At 35.5% G+C, this 27,414-nt stretch overlaps 2 protein-coding genes across 2 annotated transcripts in view; one reads left to right on the top strand and one right to left on the bottom strand.

Annotated features, from left to right (window-relative positions):
* The window catches only part of smyd3 (SET and MYND domain containing 3), a 203,515-nt gene extending 182,845 nt beyond the window's left edge, over nucleotides 1–20,670 (bottom strand). Inside the window, exon 1 of the mRNA XM_067367651.1 lies at nucleotides 20,472–20,670. Within this exon, the coding sequence (XP_067223752.1) occupies nucleotides 20,472–20,635 (164 nt within the window). The 5' untranslated portion in view covers nucleotides 20,636–20,670. The remainder of the gene's footprint in view (nucleotides 1–20,471) is intronic.
* A 293-nt stretch (nucleotides 20,671–20,963) lies between these two features.
* tfb2m (transcription factor B2, mitochondrial) lies at nucleotides 20,964–27,414 on the top strand. Its single transcript, XM_067367650.1, has 9 exons — nucleotides 20,964–21,098; nucleotides 21,527–21,992; nucleotides 22,071–22,162; nucleotides 24,507–24,660; nucleotides 24,819–24,967; nucleotides 25,204–25,293; nucleotides 25,403–25,465; nucleotides 26,073–26,224; nucleotides 26,334–27,414. Exons 2-9 carry the CDS (start codon nucleotides 21,548–21,550, stop codon nucleotides 26,518–26,520), a joined length of 1,332 nt encoding a protein of 443 aa, XP_067223751.1. The 5' UTR covers nucleotides 20,964–21,098; nucleotides 21,527–21,547; the 3' UTR covers nucleotides 26,521–27,414.

The following is a 27,414-nucleotide window of genomic DNA, read 5'->3' as shown; positions in this document are numbered from 1 at the left end:
CTGAGCACTGAAAAACACCCCCACAGCATGATGCTGCCACCACCATGATGCTGCCACCACCATGCTTCACTGTTGGGACTGTTTTGGACAGGTGATGAGCAGTGCCTGGTTTTCTCCACACATACCGCTTAGAATTAAGGCCAAAAAGTTCTATCTTGGTCTCATCAGACCAGAGAATCTTATTTCTCACCATCTTGGAGTCCTTCAGGTGTTTTTTCATGTGTCTTGCACTGAGGAGAGGCTTCCGTTGGGCCACTCTGGCATAAAGCCCCGACTGGTGGAGGGCTGCAGTGATGGTTGACTTTCTACAACTTTCTCCCAGGCCACTGTGCTCTTAGGAACCTTAAGTGCAGCAGAATTTTTTTTAACCTTGACCAGATCTGTGCCTTGCCACAATTCTGTCTCTGAGCTCTTCAGGCAGTTCCTTTGACCTCATGATTCTCATTTGCTCTGACATGCACTGTGAGCTGTAAGGTCTTATATAGACAGGTGTGTGGCTTTCCTAATCAAGTCCAATCAGTATAATCAAACACAGCTGGACTCAAATGAAGGTGTAGAACCATCTCAAGGATGATCAGAAAAAATGGACAGCACCTGAGTTAAATATATGAGTGTCACAGCAAAGGATCTGAATACTGATGGGCTTAGTTTTTCTTTTTTTTTAAATCTGCAAAAATGTCAACAATTCTGTGTTTTTCTGTCAATATGGGGTGCTGTGTGTAAATTAAGGAGGGAAAAAAATGAACTTAAATGATTTTAGCAAATGGCTGCAATATAACAAAGAGTGAAAAATGTAAGGGGGTCTGAATACTTTCCGTACCCACTGTATATAGCTTTATTTCAGTTACCAGAAATGCTTTTATTTCAGCTTTATTTCAATTTATTTCAATATTAAGCCTATATATACACACATACATTCACATACAAAGCAAATAATGAAATAATGAAAATCACAAAATTAATCTAAAATTAACACAAAAACTAAACGTATAAAAATAAAAGCTAATTCAAAATATTAATAAACCTATAAAAAAACAGGAGCTACTGTATAGCGAATGACAACGGCAACAGCTAATAAGTCACATTTTTATACATTGTATGTTGTACATTTTTTATTTTTGTATGTTTTTCCTCCAGCCTTTATAATCATACTTTCAGTGCATGGTGCAATAGCTACAAATCTGGTAACATGCATACATAAATAAATAAATAAATAAAGAGGCATACAAAACCAAAGCATATTTCAAATGGTATGGCATAGAATTTGAAAGCTCACTGTGTAGAGAAACACTGCGCTCCAGTGGCCAGACACTCTGACTTCAGCAGATACTAGACTCCTTTCATTCAGAGCTAAGAATCAGCCAACCAACAATCCTTATGAATACATTTTATTTTTCATTAACAGCAGACAAATATCCTGAGGCAGATCTCTTTAGATCAGAACCAGCAGAGGATCGGAATCACAGCGGTATCCGCAGGGAGTCAAAAATAAGATTATCCCTATACGGGTAATGCCTAATCGGATTTCTTTATGTGATCGAACACAAAGCAAGGTTTCTTAATTTCAAAAATTGACAATAATTCTACATAAATATGGCATCCTAACATAATCAGCAAATTATCTAACATGAGCGCTGCAAGGATTCGTTTTAATATTCCATGTCCACACACAAAACTATCCTGAAATGACTCTCTGCCTGTTTCCAGTCACACACCGAGAGCTATAATTAGGCAGAAAGATGAGCGTCCGGACTAGAACCAGAGCAGCACTCAACACAGGAGGAAGATGAGGAGGAGAAAGAGAGAGACAAGCACTCTGTCTGAGCTGCTAACAGGACAGATATGAACACTCTCTCAGCCACAAACACACACTCCCACTGCCAATTAGAGTGTTTACTCTCAAAGGACACAAACACTCCTCATAGCTCATCAAAGCCTGTCAGACAACACATAAATGCCACTTTCTATACTAGTCTATTCATTAGGAAGAAAAAAAGAGGGGGAAACTGAAGAAAATAGTGAGTGTGTGATGATCATACTACATATATTATTTTCGTAGCATAAAGGGACTTTGATCAACAACATTTATTTATTATTATTTAAAAGCATGAATACTACTACTATTTCTTAAAAAAAAGCATTGTTATTGATGTTGAAATGATTTCTTTTTAAAGCCTTTAATTTCACAGAAATTGCAAATGTACAATGGCAAACTATATTGACACATTGGTCCTAATTTGCATACCACACTATACTAAAAGTATTTACTTCAATGAGGTAAGTACAGATTTTTAAAGTCACCAAGAATATTGCTTTATATTTGTTATAAATTATATTTTTAATTCATGTGCCCTCGTAATCTTTAAACAAAATAACTTTACTGCCCCCTCTTCATTTCTCTGATTATGTGTTTATTGGCATGAGGGAAGGACAACCTGTCACTCGCATGAGATCACAGCAATCGCAAATCACAACCATTCAATCATTTCCGGATGGATAAAATTAGGTCCCGCCCTACATTTTCTTCTCATTCAAGAAGCCATTCACTTGGACTATTGCAACTTCTCTGTTCTGCAGACATGTCTGTACTTCTATGTCCACTTAACACAAGTGCGCATGCAAGTCAAAGTCAAGCATTTGAATTATTAAATGCGTGTAATATAGCGGTCAAATGTTTTTCAGTCTCTGAACAGCAGTGTTACCACTGCACGTCGTACATAACATGACACTTTATATTTGAGCTGCATGGTTCTGGATAAATTGATAATCACAATTTTTTTGTTTCAAATAAAGATCATGATTCTCCCATGATTCTTGAACTAAACATAATACCATGTAATATATTAGAGGTTCTGACACAATGTTATTTGCTGCAGTCTATTTAAAATTATATATATTTAATTTAAATTTATTTATTTTTTATCAGTTTGAATGAATGATTCAATGACTCACTCACAAAAACTTCACTTGTTTGATTACTGGATGAATCAGCATTTTTTTTTTTAAATCTCTTGAATTAATGAGTCAATAAATAAATGTATTAACAGTCACTTGTTGCCGCCTACTGGCTTAGCAATGTAATTGATACAATGTTTGTTTGATGCATCAAGTTACTTTCAAAGCGTGATTTATTCCATTTTTATTGCTTCCTGTGACAGGATTTTTTAATTAATCATAACTAAAATTTATTTTTCCTGGCAGGAATAACATTTATATGCTTTAGAAAAACCTAAATGTCCTTAAACCTTGCATGGGCCTAAGTCAATGTGTGTCTGAATCATGTCCAAAAATAAGTGGAAATGACACTTAGGGACAGCTAGACAACTATCTAAATATAATAGCCCCATGATACTGAATAACCAACAACTAATAAACACATGATTTGTGCAGATCTTGCTTTACCTAGTAACATGAGGGTTTGACATATGAAGAACCAATCATATTGTAGAATGCTTTACCATGCTCCTGTCCTATATAAACTGTTGTATTCTTCTTGCTGGTGGGATTCTCTGTGACCGATATGAGGTCCTCCAGCCATGATTAAAGCATATTCTAAGGCATAGTCTGGAGTCGGTTTGGTTTTTAGGCTACGCAGCAGACTAGGCACTAGAGATCTTACTTCTATACTCAAATGATAGTGTTTAGTTGATGAGCACTAAAGAGCTTATTACCAGGTGATAGTGCCCAAAAAGGCAGAGACGTCAGCCGACTTGAACAGGTATTGAAATACGCTTAGTAGTGTATAAATTCATGGGTGTCTGGGACACCCGATTCAACTTAGGGTGCGTTCACACTTGTAGTTCGGCTCGTTTGGTTAATTTGGTCTGGACCAAAGAAGAAAAAAAAAAACATTTAGTCCTGGTCCGGTTAGCGTTCACATTGGCAATTTTATCACCGAACCAAAAGATAATACTGAACAATGCTGTTTGCTGAGGTAAATGTGCTCGTTGTATTTTGGGCAGCTGGGAACTCGTGAACAGCTTGTAAAATGTGTAAAGTAGTCAAAACAACGGCGGGTATCCATCCGTCACGCACACAAACGATCTGCTGCATGGAGACGCGCGTCTGATGCCTGTGAACTCAAACGCAAACTCGCGACTATGACAAGAAAAACCGACATGCGTGAGGATTCTGTCCTTTTTAGGGTCTCGTCTTCCTGTTTTTGGTTCGTTTACATGTCTTTGGTCCGTGTTGCGTTCATATATCATTAGAACCGCACCAGAGTTCGTTTGGAAGCAGACCGAGACCCATCTCTTCAGCGGTCTCGGTCCGCTTGTTTGGTGCGCACTATGGTTCGGATGGCAGCGTTCACATATGTTCAAATAAACCGCACTAATCGAGCAATCGCACCAGGGTTCGTTTTAATCGAACCAAACATGACAAGTGTGAACACACCCTTAAAGGATTATCAGGAAAAATGTATATGAAAGTGAACTAATTTACTCACCCCCATGTCATCCAAGATGTCCGTGTCCTTCTTTCTTCAGTCGAAAAGAAATTAAGGTTTTTGATGAAAACATTTCAGGATTATTCTCCTTATATCGTTCCGCTTTCCGTATTCTTCAATAAGCTGCATGTCCTACGCCTTCCCTATTCTACTTACGGAACAAACGCAGTGCCAGTTCCATTTTTTCTGTAAGTAGAATAGCGAAAGCATAGAACATACAGCGTAAGCTTTTTGAAGAATACAGAAAGTGGAAGCATGTGCAATGCGATCATTTGTTTATAAAAAGCATATACATTTACATTTTATTCGAAAATGACTGATGGTTTTGCTAGATAAGACCCTTATTCCTCGTCTGGTATCATTTAAAGCCCTTTGAAGCTGCACTGAAACTCCTTCAACCGTTTGGAGGCCACTGAAGTCCACTATAAGGAGAATAATCCTGAAAATCCGAAAACCTTAATTTCTTTTCGACTGAAGAAAGAAAGTCATGAACATCTTGGATGACATGGGGGTGAGTAAATTATCAGGAAAATTTTAATTTGAAAGTGAACTAATCCTTTAAAAGGTGCTAAAGAGGATGTTTTGTTTTTTACTTGAAACTGTCTTTACTAACTGATAAAAGACTATTTATTATGTGCGCTGAAAGGAATAATATTAATATACATCATCTGTGCACGAGGTAGGGCCTTAAAAACATCAGCCAATCATTTACGCGATCATCGCGTAAACGATTGGCCCTCTGGCTTGTCAATCACTGCCATGACGTTCCTTGTGAGAGACGAGCGCGGCTGTGCGCTCCGGTAACTTTCCACACTCCACAGGCGCCGCATGCAATGTTTTTGTCCGTAGACAGGAGTAACAACTGCAGATTATGAGTTACCTGCGGTGAGTCCGACATAACACGATACAGCGAATTCCGGTGGTAAACACTCGTGTTCCAATACTCGTGCAGGAGTTTTGGGAGGCGTTCCCTCGAAAGGAGGGGGGTTGTTCTTACGCATGCGCTCATTTAAAAAACTCCGTAACAGTCTTTGGTTTCTCAGTCGATGAAAAGATCCTCTTTAGCACCTTTAAATGATCAAAAATACAGAAAAGTATTAAGTCAGGTGCGTAGGGGAAAATCTTCCGTAGACATCATTCTGTAGAAATCAGAAATCATTCCGTAGACATCAGTGTTTATATTTGAACTATAAGTGTTTCGGTTATAATTTGAATGTTTGTAACACAGAAATGATGATACTGTGCGGTGGAAAAGACTGTGAAGCTGTTTCATACCTATACATGACAACTGCTCTCTCTTGGTCAGCGGCAGTGGCACACAAAGCTGATTGTTCACTGTGATCGTACTTGTCAAAGGTTTAATATAGACAGAGCCAAATCACTGTCATTTAGGAATAAGATCGCGCAGACGTTTGAATCAACATGGCAATCTTAACGGTTAATCATGAAGCTCTACTTTATATATAAACATACGAAGAGTTCAGATGCAAAAGCGAATTCAATTTAATAGCAATGAAAAGGACCTATTAATTGACATTAAAGTGAAATTACTGAACCTAAACATACAAGCTTGATAAAAATGCTCATTTTAGAAGAAAATTTCAGATGCCACTTAGAGGCTTTTGCATCTGAACTCTTCACACACTATCATTCAGAAGTTTCAGTTCAGTTTTTTATTTATTTTCTTTAAAAGTAATGCAGTAATGTTGTTAAATAGCTTTACAATTGAACATAACTGTTTTCAGTTTAAATGTAATTTATTCCTGTGACGGCAAAGCTGAATTTTCAGCATCATTACTCCAGTCTTCAGTGGATTATTTGATTAACAGAAGGTTCAGAAGACAATTTATCAATTTAATGCATCTTTGTTGAAAAAAAGTATTAATTTCCCTAAAAATAAAATCTTACTGCCTCCAAACTTTTGTAGGGTACTGTATATAAAATATACCGTATAATGACTTTGATTTTATTCTACTGTTATTCTGAGACCAGCCTTATTAGCCAGGGTCTACAGATAAAAGATTGCTATAAACCACATCAGAGCTGTCACAGCAAAATAAGAAGGAAAGTGGGGGAAAAGGAGCCAATAGCCTCTAATCCTGGAAATGAGAAACCTGCTCAGGCACAACGAGCCACAAACAGGCTGAATAATTATCAGTTCCTCAGAGCTACTGATGCTACAGCTTACAGAAGGAATTAATTACTCATGCACTGAAGCAGATATGCAACCCTCTTCCCACACACACACACACACGCTAACTGTGTCAGTGGTGTACCTGTGTAAGATTAGGTCAAGACAGAAAAACAAAACTTCATCCCCTGAAATGCATGACAGGAAAGGATTTTGTCGGTGAGCTACCATGGCTTTTAATTTGATATGGCATTTGATGTGGCATATTCGTACATTCATAGCACTAATACGAGATTGTGACCTTTCCAGGCAGAAAATCATTAGTATCACCATCATAGTGTATAATCCTATTTGTCACAACACACGACGAGTGGTGTGAATTATTAGGGAAGCCCTTCATTTGTTGTAACCACTGATTAAAAAGGAAATAAATCTTATAGTCTCAATGACTTCATGGACTCAAAATAAGGTTTAATTTCTTCAGGGTCCGGGGCTGCAGAGACTGAAATTACAGAAATGCCATTAAACTTGAGGGTTTCCGGTTGTAATCGTGCAAAACTTTAAACAACAAGCAAAAGAGGCTCTCGCCTTTGATTACTGCCCTGAGCAGACTGCCTTCTGTAAACCAGTATAAATCACACTAGAGGGAAGTTTTGTAACTAGATTTTTCATTTCAAAACTCTCTGTAATGATGCTGGCAGGATGTTTGTGGTTGCTAGGGTATCGGGATAGAATTATTTTGTGTTTGGGTCATACCGTGTCAACTCAACCAGAGGTCCCCGGCTCAAATTTTTTATTTTGTTGACATTTTTTCTGTAGAAAGACAAACTTATTCCTTATTCTGGTTCTTAACAAATGTTTCTTTTGGTATCTTCATTTTAAAGTCCCATATTGAAGGCCTAACAAAGATTGCTGGAACAACACTGGTCCAGCTGACCAATCAGCAGACCACAAAATTACTTTATGTAAATCTCTGTACATTTATTTGTGGATCATAATGATGAATATTAACATTTTGAACATCATGAATATGAATTTTAACTGGTTTGTTACTTACCCAAGGGGTTTTTTTATGTTATAGAGAAAAATCATTCATCTTTTCAAGTAATTTACACCTCTCCTCGACAAACTGCAAAATTTGTAATATAATTAATTTCTGTAGCGCAATACTATAGCAAGATACACTCCAAAAGTATATGTACCGGTGTTATGGGCTTTAAAAAAAATAAAAAAGGGTGCGTGTGTGTGGAAATACAAAAAATGAAAATACACACATCTAATAAACGTAGTTTCAGTAATGTACATGTGCTATTTACTACACAGTAAACAACACAGATGTCCAAAACATCTGATAAATACTTCAAAAAGTGTTTGTTTACATATATTTGAAATTGTAATATGTCTGTAATACGGCCGCTGAATGTGTATATATATATTATATATATATATTATATATATATATTATATATATTATATATATTATATATATATATATATATATATATATATATATATATATATATATATATATACATATATATATATATATATATATATATATATATATATATATATATAAATATACAAGTATAAATTATATATATATATAAAAAAATATATATTACACAAAAAAATTTATTTATGTGGAATTCCAATGTATAAAATATGTGAAAAATATTAAACCGGTGTGACTAATAAATAGTACATTGAGTAATAAATTACAACAATAAAAAGGTGAAAGGAAAAAATGAAGCTAAAACAATCTTCTTGAACCCGTCTCATGTACCATAGATTCAAGAAATAATCTGATGTTTCTGTTTAAATGCTCTGGAATATTATATGCCATAATCTTATGAAGAGGCTTTCAGCTTTCATGCCTCAGCAGGAGAAGTGTGACTGAGATTTTCCAGACAGCAGAAGAAAACCTGGGCAGCATTTGAAGTCAGTGCACTCAAAGCCGTTAAGTGGTTGAGGATAACCACAGGTTTTATTTTCCTATTGACCTTCAATCCAAACCAAAGTCAAAACACAAGCAGTGGTACACGGTAACAAGAGGACAAGTGCGGGACAATCCAAACACGATTCTCAAGGTCACAGGTTTCTTCTATACGGCGGCTCTTAGTAGCATGATGGATGTTTTCACAAACGCATTTGCTCACGATACAATGAGTAGTCTTGTTGCCATGGCACTTAGTGCATCTTCTTGAATTGAGTTCAAAGGGGTGCTGGAAAGTAATCCAACACATCGTTCATGACAAAAGAGTAGATCGATGGCATTATCCTGATCTGCTAGAGAGACGAGAGGAGAAGAAGCTGTTTACCAAAACCTCTGAACACTATGATTAATGTCCCTTACCAAAAAAAAAAAAAAGTTATCATGTGATGAACATACACTTGTTAAAGTTGCCATCGAACGTTTTTTTACAAGATGTAATATAAGTCTAAGGTGTCCCCTGAAAGTGTCTGTGAAGTTTCAGCTCAAAATACCCCATAGATTTTTTTTTAAATTCATTTTTTAACTGCCTATTTTGGGGCATCATTATAAATGAGCCGATTTATGCCGTGCGGCCTCTTTAAATGCTCACGCTCCCTGCCCACGGAGCTCACGCTTGCCTTAAACAGTACATAAACAAAGTTTACACAGCTAATATAACCCCCAAAAAGGATCTTTACAAAATGTTTGTCATGAATGCGTCGGATTACGTGAGTATTGTATTTATTTGGATGTTTACATTTGATTCTGAATGAATTTGAGGCTGTGATCCATGGCTAACAGCTAATGCTATACTGTTGGAGAGATTTATAAAGAATGAAGTTTTGTTTATGAATTATACAGACTGCAAGTGTTTAATAATGAAAATACCGGCGGCTCTTGCCTCCGTGAATACAGTAATAAATGATGGTAACTTTAACCACATTTAACAGTACATTAGCAACATGCTAACGAAACATTTAGAAAGACAATTTACAAAAAAAATATCATGTAATCATGGATCATGTCAGTTATTATTGCTCCATCTGCCATTTTTCGCTATTGTCCTTGCTTGATTACCTAGTCTGATGATTCAGCTGTGCACAGATCCAGACGTTCTGCCCTTGTGTAATGCTTTAAACATGGGCTGGCATATGCAAATATTGGGGGGGTACATATTAATGATCCCGATTGTTACATAACAGTCGGTGTTATGTTGAGATTGGCCTGTTTTCCAGAGGTCTTTTAAACAAATGAGATTTATATAAGAAGAATTGAATTTATATTGGCATAAGAAGAAGGAAACAATTTGAGGAGTTTGAGACTCACTGTATGTCATTTCCATGTACTGAACTCTTGTTATTTAACTATGCCAATATAAATTCAATTTTTATTTCTAGGGCACCTTTAATGCTGATGTAGAGGAATTACAGTCTCATAATGTGTGACACAATGAGTAAAAACTTATCACTGAGAAATGTCCTGCTCAAGTTGCAAAGGAAGTTTGATAGCATAATATTTATAATAGCATAATAGGGGCACTGTAACTAGGTTCAGGAAAGAAGGAAAAATGCAACCTGAAGTTTCTTTGAATTAAACTGACATCAGCAATGTGCTTTATGTTTGGCTGTCATGTCACACTTTGTGTTTACAGCACTCAAATCAATCTTACATTTAGATTGAAGCAGCTACTCGCAAGTTTCACGGCTGGCTTTTCATCACATAGTCCTGTCTGTTATGGCTAATGCATCAATAAATTATGTATGAATTTATAGAAAGAATGCGCATCTGATCTCCACTGCAACAGAAATGCTGCATGTGCAGAAAACTTAAGCTTGTTTGCCTTATAATTCCATAATAAATGATTCAAGAACAGATGTTTCCTGACAAAACTGCACAGAACAAATGAGTGAAGTTAATCACTGAGAACCGTATGCTGCGACGGAGCTGCTGCTGGTTCACAGATCGTACAGGACGAGAGGTCTGAAAACGATGAGCATCGCTCCGTGAGAACAGATGGCGGATTTAAAGAACAGGCACAGACGGAAGCATCAAAGCAACTAGTGACCAGTGACCTACACTGCAAAAATGGCTCCATTCTGCTTTACAGGCACATTTTCAGTAAAGTCACATGTGAAAGGAAATGGAACCAACTATTTTGATAGCCACATATTAGCAAGGCATCAAAGAGCACAGGAAGGTGCGATAAGACAGAACCTTTTAACTGATAAAACATGAGAAGCCTTTGAAAAAAAAACCTAGTTATGAATTTCTTTATGGTTTAAGGTGTGCATACGTCTTCATGCAAACCCATAATCCATATCATTAAAGACCTACAATCCATACACACCTATTCTGTACAGACCCAATGCATAAATTACCCCATAACACACCTCTAGTCATCCTCTATCATAAAAGGAGGCCATAATGGTTTGTTTATTTGCTGACACATGCTGGGATGGGGAGGAACACATTAACCAACTCCTTAATGTTTCCACCCACAGTCATTAGTGCTCATAAGAAATAAACAGACATTCAAGAGAGGCGATTACCCTCATCTTTGATGTTGCCCTAATTTCCTTTAAAATGCCCCTCTTGGTTTCTCAAATAAACAAACCCAAGTGATTTGTTTTTTAAGCAAGCGGCTCTCTAAGATTCCCCGTCTTTGCTTCCAGCAAAGAAATGTTTCCAAAAAAAAAAAATGACATCGCATATGACATCATATTCTGTATGTGTTGACTACTGTGTTGACATCTCACTACAGAACTGAACATATATATAATTGTACAGTTACACATTATATATATATATGTGTGTGTGTATATAAAAAATAATAACAGTAATAAAAATAAACATTAGCAAGCATTATTATTATTATCTGTATTTATTATTATTATTAATCTTTTTTTTTTAAATCAAAGCAGTGGAGAACTTATTAAACATACAGCTTTGTATATTTTTTATATTTATAAAATTGTCACAGGAATTTCAGAAATTTATAATAATTCTGTATAAAATGTAAACATTAGCAAGCATTATTATTATTAACAGTATTATTAATCATTTTTACAAAATTTCAAATCAGTGGAAAATTTATTATTATTTAATATAAATATGAAAAAATACAAAGTTGTAAAATTGTTACAATGATGAAATAATTATGAAATGAAAAACTATATAAAGAAAGATGTTAAAATTGTTAACATGCAAAGAAATGTATTATTCATTCTGAAATGCATTTTGCAGCCCTTGCTTAGAAGATATGCTTTAAAATTAATGTGAATATCAACAAAACACATGGTTTAACAGCTGAACGGAACTGCAGCTGAGATTTCAGCACGACTCCTGGAGACTGTAATTGAAAATGAGTAGTTCAATAGTGAAGCAGTCATGCATTACACACTGTTTACTTTGGCCTTAACCAAGGTCAAGAGATATTGCATTTCATCACCAGGGTGTAATTGTCTCAACAACCCGTTGAAGGATATGACACATGTTGCAAGAATGACAGATGAAAATATGCTTTAATTATTTTGCACTGAAAGCCCAAAACAAACATGGGATTTATGGGTCTTTTGGTCTCTGAATTATTTCTGAGAAATCCAATTTATCTTCCATAGCAAGTACACCATATTAACCTTTGTAGTATATAGTTATTAATATTAATTTTAATGCATAAGACTTGTTTAAAAAAAAAAAAAAAAAAAAAAAAAAAAAACCTCACTGTATGTTGTATCATGGACCTCATTACTCCTAAATTAATCCCAGGAGAACGAGTCTACAGCATCTGTTGCATTGCTTTCAAAAGAATAGCATAAAACAGCAGTTTTAATCTATCATGGTTAGGAACAGACAATGCAACACAACATCAATGTCATGCATCGAAGGGATTCTCGAGTATGACTAATATTGACTAATATTTTACTTTAACCCATTCATGTCATTAACAGTTCAAACATGCATCAACCCAGCTGGAGCCTTGGCCTAGTAGTTAGCAGCACATGTACATAAATGAGCGCTGGGAGCTCATGTGCCTGATATGAGTTCTAATCAGGCTCATTACCCCATCTAATTCTCTTAAATATCTAATATTCGTAAATACATTCATAATGTATTTCACTGCTGTTCACTGAGCTTCAAAGAATCCTGAAAAAAAAATATCACGGTTAAATTTATTTCAACTTTGATAATAAAAACCATTACTCATAACTGAGCACCAATAATAATTGCTAATAATTGAGCAGCAAATCATCATATTAGAATGATTTCTGAAGGATCATGTGACACTGAAGACTGGAGTAATGATGCTGGAATGTCAGATTTGCCATCACAGGTTTAAATTACAATTTAATATTTATTAAAATACAAAACAATTATACATTTTAAGAACATTTGTTGTTGTATATTTGATAAAATAAATGCATCCTTGGTGAGCATAAGAGGAAAAACATAAACAAACAAAAAACTTAATTTTGAAAAATTTTCAGCGGTAGTGTATGTGTGAAAACCTGATCAAAAACAAAACATATATAATATCTGAAAATTGTTACAGTGTTTATTATATTAAATTATATTTTATCTCTGGACATGAATTCTGCATCAAACTGAAATGGAAGGTCAATTCAAAGAATATCATCTAATGTATATTATGTTTACATCAATGTCACTTAACTAAAATAAAAACATGCACTACTAAAATAGATTTAACCATTGAATATGCATTGAAAATCAATCAAGTCTGCCAATTAACAAAAATTAGATAAAATTGTCTTCACCAAAAGTAAACAGTGCAAGCTAGGGGTGCTTTTCTTAATCAAAACGGAACTGTAAAGCCTTTATACTAAAGATGCACAGATGTATCAGCCAATAATTGGTATCGGCCACTTTGGCGGGTTGAATTTTATATATAATATATATTTTTCAATTGTAGTCTTTTAAAAAGGCATCAGAAATAATAAAGTAAGAGCAATGTTGTGTCAAAGATATCCATTTTTCATTACATATCGATACTGAAATATCTGTAACGCTTCTAAAACTCATTTTCTCATCTCTCCGACAGAGAGTTGACACACAAACCCGCCTCCCCTCACTCACTTGTTTCATTTGCTCCGGATGAATATTGTTGATGTTTATAAGGCTTGAATTTGAGTGGGACTGTACGTATTGCTCATAATTTTACTCATTCCCACAGAATTTGTGCTCATGCCCAAAGTGCACGCACATAAAGCCACCTCTCAGTATTAAATTGAGTTCTTTTACAATGCTCATTGTGCTTACATTCAAATGCACACAAAACATGTCAAAATGCCGGTCTTGACGAGTATTCACGTAAACACAGTAGGGTTGTCACGATACCATAAAAATGTCTTACGATACTATACCAGCTGAAGTATCACGATACCAAGTAGTATCGCGATACCATGCAGTATACAAAATGAACTTTCATAAAAACATGAAAACAGACCAGACTTCATTAATGAGAATGAATAACAGGCTTTTATTACCAATCAAATGAATCATTGTAAACAAAATTCATCTTAGCACTGCACAGAAGCTGTATGAACTGATGATGTAGCATTTGTGCATTTACACTTCAATTACAATTGCATAAATAATGTTATGATATTAATGTTTCAAATATAAAAATTTGAATATAGAAATAAAAATGTTGGCGGAAAAAAAATGATAGAATACACCTACTTTTAGATGGTAAAAAATGATAGAATAGACCTACTTTTAGATGGGAGACTAAAGTCGCCAGTAGGTGGCAAGTGTTAATGATTAAGTCAATGAATCATTCAACCGATTCGTTCAAAACGGCTGATTCATTCAGGAACGAAGTAAATGACTTTCTTAATGAATGGATTAGTGAGTCAGTGACTCGCCCAATTTGTTCAAAAACAGATTCATTTAGAAACGCAACAAAAACAGCGCTCTTGTTCGTGTCACGAACTATCAGGAGCATTTCTTGAAATATCTAACCCTGACTGGAGAGCAGTATGTATATTAAAACATATAATACATTTATAATTATAAAATCACGATTGATATGATTCATAAGAACCGAGTGCAAACCCGCTATAGCTTATTGATGAATGGAATTGCATTTGTCTGAATCGTGTTCGCAAAGATGTTTCTAGAAACAAACTATTTAATCTTTTCCAGAAGTGGCCAAATGAGCAACAGAAAAACTGTGAGAATTCATTCTTATATAAAGATTTTATTATGTTAATTAAGTGAATTTCAGACCCTTTCTCCAGATAAAATGCACTGCGAACAACAACGTGCAAGCGCAACTTTATCTCATTGCAAAATTAACTGAAGCATCAGGAAACAATAAGGCACTAATTCTACAGAGCATTTACTACACAGGGCACAGCAGACAGTCAACGGCAGTCTCTTGTAATGTTTTTGCAGGCACGCATGTTCAATTGAAGTGTACCTACCGCACATACAACATTCCTTACGGTACTGACGATACTACCGTTTAAAAAATACAAAGGCATTGCCAGTATTTTGAAGCTTTACTACCGTAGTACCGGTACACCGTGCAACCCTAAAACACAGTCAGTTACGCAAGTTGAGAAAAACGCATGTGCAACAGTATAATGGATCCGTGCATCAGGTCTTAAAGTCACAGCAGCCTAATATAACTGCTGCCAAATTATAAGATAATATTTAAAATATCTATATGGCAGTTTTTTCCAATGGTATCAATGTCAAAATTGTGGCCAGTGAAAATGCTGAGTGGCTAATAACTTCGGAAAAACACTAGCCAGAGTGGATGGTGAGCAAAAAAGTTAATGTTAAGCCCTGGTTCCATCGTATATATTGAAATATCGCAGTAATATCATTTGATACTATCATCTATAAAAATTTACAGCACTCATTTCTGAACATTGTAAAATAAATTCTTTGAGCTCTGTGACAGCACAAGCATCTTTCAGCTTATTCAGAGCTGCACTAAGGGAGCATTACAATACAGAGCTCTTCTGAGCGGATTATTAACGTTCTGTTTCCATGGCGTTTCTTTTCATCCACAGTGTTCTCCTGGGTGAGTCCATGCAGACAGTTCTCTATAGATGAGCCAGGTTATCAGCAGGACTGAAGCACTAATCCCTGGCCAGAAATGACTGTCTTCTGAGCCTGTTTGTCTGCTTTCTTCCTCCCTCTCAAGTGGAAAGATCCGCTCCACAAGGTCACGCTCAGAAAAGCATTGAGCAGGAGTCAGGAAAATGACATACCTGAAATATGATGAACGGCTGCCCCGACCAGCCAAACGGCAAAAAGCAGATGGCAATTAATACCTCAACAGGGAATAGATGAATAAAAGAAAGCAGAAGGAGGGAGAGAACCAGAAAAAGACCGAGAATGGATACCTCAGGGTGTGTGTGTTTTCTTGAACTTCAGAACATGACACTAAAAACAAGTGCACGGGAGAATTATCATAACCTCATTTAAAAATAAATTAATAAATAAAGCAGGCCTACTTAAAATACCTGCGAGAAATATTTGATGTTCTGTGACAGACAAACTGCAGTCTGACACAAAGAAATGACAACAAATGACGACTCTATCACTGACAGACATATCTTTTAGATCTGTGATATGATGACATACTCTTCTGTAAATAAATACACTATAAATTAGATTGTGTGTAGAGCAAGTACAGGAACTTGCTACTGCCAATACATACGTAGATACACTGCTGCGAGTAAGACATAGTGCTGCTGCACAAATAGCATATATCAATAACCCATGGCAGATCTATACAGGTGGAGCTGGGGAGGGTGGAGGGTTTTAGAGGAACTCTGAAGCGCGCTGCAAACTGCTAAAGTAAATTTAACCAACCAGCCATTTAAATGTGTGAGCCATAAGCTCATTGGCTGCAGATGTGACATGGACCAATCAGCTTGTGTCAGTAGTTAATGCTGCAATTATCATTAGCTTGCGTTAAGACCCATCAGCCTGCGCCATCAAAGTTTAATGACTGAACTATGTATTAATTTAATTATAGTAAATTGTCATATTTAAAATACTAAACTGCGTCATAAAGGTCTTTTGTGTGGAATCATGGAAACACTTTAATCGCATCTATCCCACTCTGACCAAAGTGCACATATGCTTGTGATGTATATGAATGATGTTGTCATGTGCATATTCGAAAACAGCCGTAAAGAAGGCATCACTTTTTTGGGGTGCTGAAGAAACAGGCTGTATCTAAAGTCACATACTACAACAAAGCAGGCGAAGAACAGTATGTGACAAAAGAAGTATGTCTGAATTCACAGTGCTCATAAAAGAGGGGGCAAAAAGTACCTGGATGACCTACTACTTATGGCGAAAATTCTCAAGTGTGCATTCGAGGGACACTTTACTATCCTATGAGGCCACGGGAGAGGATTTGTGAAAGGGTTAGTTCACCCAAAAATGAAAATAATGCCATTAATTACTCACCCTCATGCCATTCCACACCCGTAAGACCTATTTTTGTTGAGCAATGACATTTCCTCTCTCAAGATCCATTGTACATTAATGGATCTTGAGAGAGGAAATGTCATTGCTCAACAAAAATAGGTCTTACGGGTGTGGAATGGCATGAGGGTGAGTAATACATTAATGTTCTAAAAACATATTTAAATCAGTTCATGTGAGTACAGTGGTTTAATATTAATATTATGAGAATTTAAAAAAAATAATAATAAATTTTGCGTACCAAAAATATTATCGCTTTATAATATTAATATTGAACCACTGTACTCACATGAACTGATTTAAATATGTTTTTAGTACATTGATGGATCTTGAGAGAGGAAATGGCATTGCTGGCTATGCAGGCCTCACTGAGCAATCGGATTTCAACTAAAATATCTTAATTTGTGTTCAGAAGATGAACGAAGGTCTTACAGGTGTGGAACGGCATGAGGGTGAGTAATAGATGACAGAATTTTAAAGGCTATCTCTAAAGCACAAGCTCAATGAATCTCTTATTTACATCGTGTTTACACTTTGTTGGTTATAATAAAAGGATTTTCGATGAAATGCTCAACACTTGTAAAAACACGCTGTAAATAGAAACCTTTGGCGCTCAAACAAACATGAACAAGACCCTTTGAAAGCAGCGTCTATCGGGTACCAAATATACCAGGTACTGCAGCAATGCTGGTACCTTTTTGTTTGTTTTGTATTGTTTTGTTTTGGGTTTTTTTGCACTGACTGGTACCAATTTATTATTATTATTATTATTATTGAAAAGTTATTAAATGTACTGTTTTTAGGGCCCTTTGAAATACATATTATTTTTTTCTCAAATTCCTATTATTTCATATTTAATTTATAAAATTTTAACAACTTAATTTATTACTTTTTTACAATAATAGGACCATAATACATATTTTTATTTATTTGTTTAATTATTATTATTATTAATATTATTTTGATTTATGATTTAATATAAATTTATCATCAAAACTGGTGTTAATCAAATAAAGGCATATGATTTTCACAATTTATTTAATATTTTAAAATGTAATCAAATTGAAAAAAAAATCCTTTTTTGATAAACAAAATGCTTTTCAACAGAGGTTTACTGTTAAAATTAATTACTGTTTAAAATTCACACAGAGACACACAAAACATGCAGACTTCATATTTTAATAGTCTTTTTGTGGTTTAATATTTACAGACACTAGTCCATATAGTGTTTTAAGTGTACAGTCCTACTTTTGATTTAGTCATCCACAATTTTCCAAATTCTGGGACATTGAGCATTATTTAGTAGATTTCATTTTTATGACTCCACGATTTCGTCAAAGTTTTCCACAATGTGGAAATCATAAAGCCTTATAGAGTCTTGAGGGTGGACTCTTTAGACGTGCAAGAAAAAAATCAAAAGCCTACATTATAAGTATAACATTTGGCCAAAGCAACTTCCAGAAAGTATTCCAGAAAGCTGATTAATAATTCTGTACAAATACTAAATTTATTCTATTTACTCTATTGAGGTCTACTGATTTTCTCAACACACACCATCCATGAGCGTTTGTCGGCACTGAGAGTTTTGTAGACTCTAATAAAGTGTCAGAGATGATCAGGCGGCGAGAGGGCATGAAAAGCTGGTGTGAATTAAATCAGCACATCTGCTAGAAATCTCATTACGGCATCATCCTACACACTCGGCGAGAGGAAAAATTATACTTCTGAAAATGAAAATACAGTACGTGTCTGAAATGAACAACAATGATAACAACAAACAATCCTAGACTGCTGGATCACAAGAAGAAACCTTCAACAAAATGACTTATGACTGCGACATTTGGGAAAGTGATGAAAACACTCTCAACAGCTGCTCTCGACAACAAACTTTTGTTTTTCTGACGCACAACATAAGAGCCAGGCTTATATTTGAATTCGGTCTGTATTTGGAGCAGATTAATGCTTAGCTGTTCAGTCAGATTTGGTGTAACTTGAGTAAACTGGTAAATTAGTCATCAGCGGTAATTAATTCTGTGAACTTCACTGATCATATATCCATTCTCTAGGCCATGTTACACAATACAGATGCAGTGCACTCATCTATGTCTCCTAAAAAAGACATAAAGAGGCTGTGTTCAGAACAGAATACTTGCATACTCCATATTGTGCATTATAATTGAATACTAAAAACAAATACTGAATATTTAAAAAAAAAAAATAATAATAATAATAATAATAATAATTTGCATTATGCAATAACAAAAATTCCAAATACATTATTTTTATTCAAATCTTATGTACAACCATCTTACCTCAAACTCATGATAGTCTAAAATAATGAGTCAAAACTATAAAAATATATAATATATAATATTTGAAATTGTTACAATATTTATTATATAAAATGTATATTATCTCCGGATACGAATTCTGCATCATCAAACTGAAATGGAAGTTCAAATCAAGCAAATCATATTATATATATATATATATATATATAGCAGGAGAATAGTATGACATTCTGAACATAGATGCCAATACATTATATATTAAAAAGAACTGCACCAAAACTAGTTTAAATCAATTTCACATAGCTGACTTTAAAAAAAATGCACTACAAAAACAGATTTATTCATTGAATACGCAGTGAAATCAATTGATCCTGCCAATTAATCGAGGGTCGACATGTGCTAAAATTGCATTCGCCAAAAGTAAACTTAATGCAAATTAGCTAGGGGTATTTTTCTTATCCAAATGGGTTAATGTAAAGTCTTTGTACTATAGATTATTGCATCCTAGGTATGTAAACAGCACTCTAATAATTTCGCACTCATTTAGCTGACCAACAAAAACAACCACGTAAAATAATTCAAGGTGCAGCAACATCAGAGAAAGAGCAACAGCGCCCCCTAGAGACTACACTCAGAAAATGCTATGCATTACACTTGTATGCATTTGTCCTGCACCAGATTATGTTTGCTGTGAACCCACTGGTATTTCTCAAACTCTTTATTTCATATTCACACAAACATTATCATATGGCAGAAGAGGAGTATACAGACAAACCGTTGCTTAAAGCTTTTTACCATTACAAAAAAGAGTACTGATGCAATACCATGGTACTTTGGTACTGAAGAGCGTATTTTGGTACTCCAAAATACTTTCATGGCATCACACACCATGTCCATGTACACACCATGTATTGTTACCATGGTGCATCTTCAAAATAAACATGGAACATATCCATAAAATTATGGTACGTTTGTGCAATCAATATTATGTATTAAACACAGTAGATGCACCTCTCTGACGCCCACAAATATTTGACATAACCTTAGAATCAACATGTGGCTAGATATACCCTCTGTTTAAGTTGTATTTTAATCATTTTCTCTGATACAAATTTCCTCTTGAAATAAATAGCATGGAATATATAGTGTTCTTACCTCTTGAGACAACTTTGGCAGGTCGTTTTCAAGAAATTCTTGGCAATGCAGAATGCATACGGCTCGCAGGAATAGATCTCTTCACCGGGTTTGATTTCACGCAGAGCACGCAAACCATTTCCTTTACCCTCACTGACAAACCTCTCTATATTCGCAGCCATCATATCGAAACAACATCACTCACACTGAGCGTCCATGTGTCTACATTTACAGTACATACACATTATGTGTGCCATGTTTGTATTCACGACAGTCAACTTCACACGGCACTGCGCAGGTTATTAAAAAAATCTGAAACTCAAAAGAAATACATTTCACTACAAAACAGGTATTTTCATAGTCATTGCTATGTGTGTATAGTGAACAGTTTATATTGAGACGAATGTTTACTGCACATACAAAAAATAATATTAACTAATTTAATAATGCGCAAATCTGCCGCAGTTCTGATCAGCATAATATGGACGTCGCGGCGACATGACGTACGTAGTGCGCCTCACCACCAATAGGATTGCAAAACCATCGGGTCAACAGCATGCGGAGCTCAATGTCATGGACGCGCGTGTTGCGCAGCTTGAATGCGCTTTATTAATGTAGATCCTGTGGACGAGAACCGCATCAGTTGAGGTTAGTGTGGGTTAAAATTGTCTAAAAATCAATAACCAACAATCTGCATGTGCAGGAAAGCCTGATAGTGATAGACTTTTGCGGAAAAGGCATAATATAATGGTGTATCGGCTGGATTATAGGTTCAAATATATAAGATAATTCGCATATGTGTGTTTAGACTGCGTCTTATTTGCAATAAATGATATAGGGACTGAGTATGTCTGAATATAATATAATGACTTTTTTTTTAAATAACATTTTTCTAGTTTAGTTCAGCTATAAAGGATTTTATTTGTTACAGTTAACTGTATGGCGCTTTAGCCAAATACAGTGAAATGTCATCAATGAAATAAACACAAAAAAAGGTATATTTACATAAAACTGTTCCGGTTTGGATTTGCATTTTTGTGTTATAAAAATTGTGTTATCATGTGTTATAATTTCAGGCTTCAAGCTCATTGGTCATCATGGCAGCATGTGAAGGATTTAGGTTCTTTGTCCTGACTTTAAGAACTCTGTGTGGAACATCAAGATCTACATCACCCTGCGCTTTGCCTTTGACTACACACAGGATTTTGTCCACCTCTGCGAGAACTTACTCTCCAGACTCATTCTCCTCCGGGTCAAGGAAGACCCCGGCTCAGGTGGGCAAAGCAGAGCGAATTTCTCTATCCTCAGGAGGAGTTCAGAGGAACCTCTCCGCCGTCGCCGTGCCTCTGCAGGGTCAGTTTCGCCCCCTCTGCCGGTACGACCCTTTAGATTTGGGTGATGTGGATGAGAACACGCAGAAAGCCTTATCCTGTAAACACCTGAGACGGTTCATTGTAGATCCTTCCCTTGCGAGAATTGTGACCGACCACCTTGCCGGAGATATTGATTATGGAAAAGCTGTTATATTTGAATGTAACCCAGGTGTGTGTCTCTCAACTACTAATTGAATGGCATCAGTGTTTGTAGACATATTCATGTGGGGTTTGTCTCTGTCCGCAGGTCCTGGGGTATTGACACGCGCTTTGCTGAACCGTGGGGCTCAGAGAGTAGTTGCGTTGGAAAGTGACACAAACTTCCTTCCTGAGCTGCAGGTAGACGGCTGAAATGATCTCATCTCATTCTGCTCACTGTTAGCTTTTACCGGATCCCTTTTCTTAATAAATAATGTAGTTGTGAGCTATATGGCAGAAATATCATATCACAATTTTTTTTCAGGCAGGATCACGAACTACAATTCATTTTCATGTTGGTTTTTAAGACTGTTTTGCAAGTTACTGAGCAGTACAGCTAAACTAATTTCCCTATATAAAAAATATACCCTTACAAGGTAACAAAACAAAAGAATGACAGACCATTTAGGCCAAAGTAGTGGTGGGTGATATGACCAAAATATTTGAATATTTTATCTTATTTTATCTATATCACTTACTTACTGAATCGCAGTTTGTTTTGTGTACTTTTTAAAAGCATTTGTTAAAATGCCTATTTTCCAAGTTGGGGAGTTTTGTTGTAATCAATGTATGTATAAAATGTACACTATCATCTAAAAGAAGTCTCATTAAGGCTGCATTTAAAGGATTAGTTCACTTTCAAATTAAAATTTCCTGATAATTTACTCACCACCATGTCATCCAAGATGTCCATGTCCTTCTTTCTTCAGTCGAAAAGAAATTAAAGTTTTTGATGAAAACATTCCAGTATTATTCTCCATATAGTGGACTTCAATGGAGCCCAAATGGTTGAAGCTCAAAATTACATTTTCAGTGCAGCTTCAAAGTATTCTACACGATCCCAGATGAGGAATAAGAGTCTTATCTAGAGAAACCATCGCTCAATTTCTTAAATAAAGTTTTAACAATAAATCATCTTGAACTAGCTCTCTTCTTCTTCTTTTCTATTTGAATTCCAGCAGTGTAGACACTGCTAAGTGTATTACTGCCCTCCACAGGTCAAAGTTTGAACTAAATTGTCATATACAATATGCTAGTGCAAGTATATAACAATTAGTTCAAACTTTGACCTGTGGAGGGCAGTAATACACTTAGCAGTGTCTACACTGCTGCAATTGTAATAGAGAAGAGGAAGAGAGCTAGTTCAATATGAGCATTTATTGTTAAAACTTAAATTATTTTTTTAATTTATTTTATTTATTTATTATTTATTAATATATATTTTAAGAAATTGAGCGATGGTTTCTCTAGATAAGACCCTTATTCCTCATCTGGGATCACATAGAGCTCTTTGAAGCTGCACTGAAACTTTAATTATGACCTTCAACTGTCTGGAGTCCATTGAAGTCCACTATATGGAGAAAAATCCTGGAATGTTTTCATCAAAAACCTTCATTTCTTTTTGACTGAAGAAAGAAGGACATGGACATCTTGGATGTCATGGTGGTGAGTAAATTATCAGGAAATTTTAATTTGAAAGTGAACTAATCCTTTAAATGATCAAAAATACAGAAAAAAAACATTGGAAAATATTATTAAAATTTAAAAGGAAAATTATGCCACATGATCCTTCAGAAATCATTTCGTCATTTTATCTTTGTTATTAAAAATATATAAACTGCAAGACGAATATTACATAAGAAAGAAATTAAATTTAAATTTAAAGCAGCATTCAAGTAAGAAATTGAATAATCAAATGAAAAAATAAAACCCTGCATATTCTTCACTGAAATAAAATATGCATCAGTTCTTATTAAAGTTCTCTGTCAAGAGTAGTGAGAGATTTTCTCTATTTCTTTTGTTGTTTCATTAACAATATGGACAGTATTAACAACATGGACAGTAGCAGGTATATTAAGTTGCTGTCACTTTTTAAGGGAACATATACATGGAAACGATGTGCTACAAACGGAAAGGTTTTTCCTTTTGCATTTTTCGCGTACAGACAACACCATTGTCAAAATGATCCCTGTTCACACAGATTCGCGATAACGACTAAGAATGCTGTATTATTCATGTCCCACCAGTAGCTGGCGATGTCACTTTACAAGAAACACTGCGCACCTGAACATAGACTGAACATGTAATACGCATATACATGACGTCACTGTTTCACAAATTCACATTTGTGTAGTTTACATGAAACTTGCACTTTGAAACCCATTTTCAAAAGTTTGCGTTTTTTTAGGCCCCTGTCATAAAAGTTTTACGTTTTATTTGAAAACGGTGTCGTATAAACAGCCCCTAAGACCTGTTGCACAGATTCAGTATACTGACACGCATACGATTTTCCCCCTACTGTTTACCTTCACTTGATGATGAAGAACATCGATGCCACGTGAGTGTAACCATGACAGAGAAAATAATCAAAAAACAGCCATAGAACTGAAACTGATACCATAAAGGCAGATGGTGGAGATATTTTAATTGTTCACAATCTAATGCCTTCATATCACGCAACCCTAAATAACTTTTGATCTTACAGGACCTGGAGAGCAAACTGGATGGGCAGCTGGATGTGGTTCATTGTGACTTCTTCAAACTGGATCCCATCGGCCATGGCAGCATGAAACCACCCGCAATGTACTCCGAGAAGCTCTTCTCTGACCTTGCCATCTCTGAGGTCCCTTGGTCAGCAGGTTAGTTCCCCAAACATTTAGATTAATGTGGCCGAAAGGGAAGAAAGATGGCCCATAACACAAGGATGAGTAAACAATCACTTTAAGCAAGGCATAAATATGTGGTTTGGATAAGAAAACCTCTAAATGCTTTTTCTGTCTTTCCATTTCCGAAACAGATGTCCCTGTGAAGGTTGTAGGGATCTTCTCGCACAGGAATGAGAAGAGCATAATGTGGAAGCTGATTTACAACCTGTTTGAGCGACGTTCCATTTACCGCTACGGACGTGTGGAGTTGATCATGTTTATTAGCAAGAATGAATACACGGTGAGTTCACAGGTACAAGGAAGTGTAAACGGTTCAAGGGACAGAAATCTCTCAGATTTCATTAAAAATATCTTAATTTGCTTTCCGAAGATGAACGAAAGTCTTACGTGTTTGGAAAGACATGATTGTAAATGATGACAGAATTGGGTGAACTATCACTTTAAGCAATATAGGAAGCAGGATTTGGAGCTTTCCAGCTGGATCCAAGTATGAATTATGATTCTTTTCTCTGACAGAAACTAGTGACCCCTCCAAGAGATTATAAGAACTACCTAGCGTTCAGTGTTCTCTGGCAGATGGCCTGCGATATTGAGTTACTGCATGAGGTGAGAGATTTTATTATCATTTATGCATTGTTACATTTTCCTGGGAATAATTTATCAGTTAATGATTAATGTGTTTGTACTGTATTTCTGCTTTTGTCCTCATTACCAGGAGCCATTGTCATCTTTTTTGACTATAACCAAGAAGACTAAAAAGTCCACCTCAAAGAGCACTGTAAGTTTTTATACACAAGTAATATCACTCTAGGATTCATCATCTGTTTATGTTGTGTTAGTGATTTAGGAGAGGCACTGTGTCATCACACATCCTTCAGTCCAATTTGTTAATTAATTTAATTGTGGTTCTTCTTAATGAATCACTTGAAATAATTAGTGAATCAGTCTGAATCTATCATATGAGTCATTGGTCTGAATCATATGCTGACTGAGCCAGACAACTAATTTTCTCACTAAATAAGCTCAGATTTATCATGAATTGCAGGTAATCTTGAAATGAGCTGAGAAATGTTAGTTTGTTATATGTACTTGTAGTCTGTTATGTAATCTGTAATGTTAGTACTATGTGTTAGAGCTGCACGATTCTGGATAAACTGACAATAACAATTTTGTTGTTTAAATTAGAGATTTACTGTGTGGTTTTAAAAAAGAGACTGTCTGGGTCAGCGGCAGCGCCAACGCAGACTTGAATGTTTCAGTGCGATCATGCTTGTCAGACATCACTGAATAGAGTCCAATCAAATCCAGTTTCTTGAATGGGGAGGTTGATGTCCTCTACAAAAAGTTTATCCAGTATTTCCATGTTTTCCTTTCCCCCCCCACAGCTACCCCAGAGTGATAACCTGTGCTTGGTGCGGATAACCCCACGTGAGGACTTGTTTAACTCTCACCTAACTCCCTTGAATGGCAGCACTCTGGTTTTGATGGTGAAACAATGCCTTGCCAAAAGGAAACGCAGGTTGATTGAACAAATTAAGTAAGCTTTTGACCTGTATTTGTATACAAACTAGAATTTCTGAATGAACAAACATTTTTAAATTAATATAATAGGTTGTATTCACACCTATCTTTGATGTCTTCCAAAGCTCATGGAGTCCTGGCAGTGGATCAGAGCTCATTTCAAAGCTCTGCTTCCTTGATGACACCATGACCGGCGACGTCTACCCTGAAGAGTACAAGCGTCTGTTTGAGCTAATGGAGCAGTCAGGAAACTTCACTGAGAGCTGGCTTTATGAGGAGATGCTGGAAACCACACACACCGGTCATGCCTAACCCAGGCGGTGTTACCTACAGAGCTAATCATGGATGAAAAACAAAAGACTGTTTTATATGGAAGAGACAGCTAAAAAAGAAAACACTGTTTTGCTTAAAGACACCTAAAACCTTAATGATGGCTAATATTTAGACAGACATGTCTATGAAAGACTTTACATTTTGATAAAGTTGTATTTAGTAATGAACTATGGACTGGAGAAACCGTTTTGATTGTCGGTGACCACCGTTTGATACTTTTGGACAAGTTTGGAGACTTTGTTGGTATCAAGAAAAAAATTTGTCGCATTTTCAGAGAGGTACTGTTGCCATGCTGGACCCATGAAGCTAATAACATTGTGTGTATATCCTACTACAGATACACAAAATACCTGCTTGATCTCTTTGATAATAAGTAGGACAAATTCAACTTCAACAAAACAGCAATAAAAATCAATTTGTAATCCTAATGATTACATTACCAAATCCAGTTATGATGTAAATTTTCAAATGTACTCTGATATTGCTTTTTTCATGTTTGAATGTCTATTTAAATATATGAATTTATAATAAATGACAAATGTGAGAATTGCTTGGTTTTGAAAATCTAAAAAACATCAGATAAGGATAAACCAGTGAAAATTTTAAAGGGTAGTTCACTAAAAAAAAGAAATGAAAAGTCGATTGTTTAGTAGGCCTGGGTATTGATACGATTTTCATGATTCGATTTCTATTCACATGCTTTCATTTCAATATCGATTATTTTGGATGTAGTATATCAGTTACAGTACATGGCAAATGTTCTAGAAGAGAAAAATCTCAACTAATGCTGTAAACTACACATGGGAGTCAGTTGGTACTACTATAAAAAATATTGAAGGTTAAATTAACTTATTTATATACAAACACTTAAAT

The sequence above is a fragment of the Chanodichthys erythropterus genome, chromosome 18 (assembly GCF_024489055.1).
Source record: "Chanodichthys erythropterus isolate Z2021 chromosome 18, ASM2448905v1, whole genome shotgun sequence".
Classification (NCBI taxonomy): Eukaryota; Metazoa; Chordata; class Actinopteri; order Cypriniformes; family Xenocyprididae; genus Chanodichthys; species Chanodichthys erythropterus.
The sequence above is the reverse complement of the archived record's forward strand: the minus strand, read 5'-3'. Positions and strand labels throughout refer to the sequence as shown.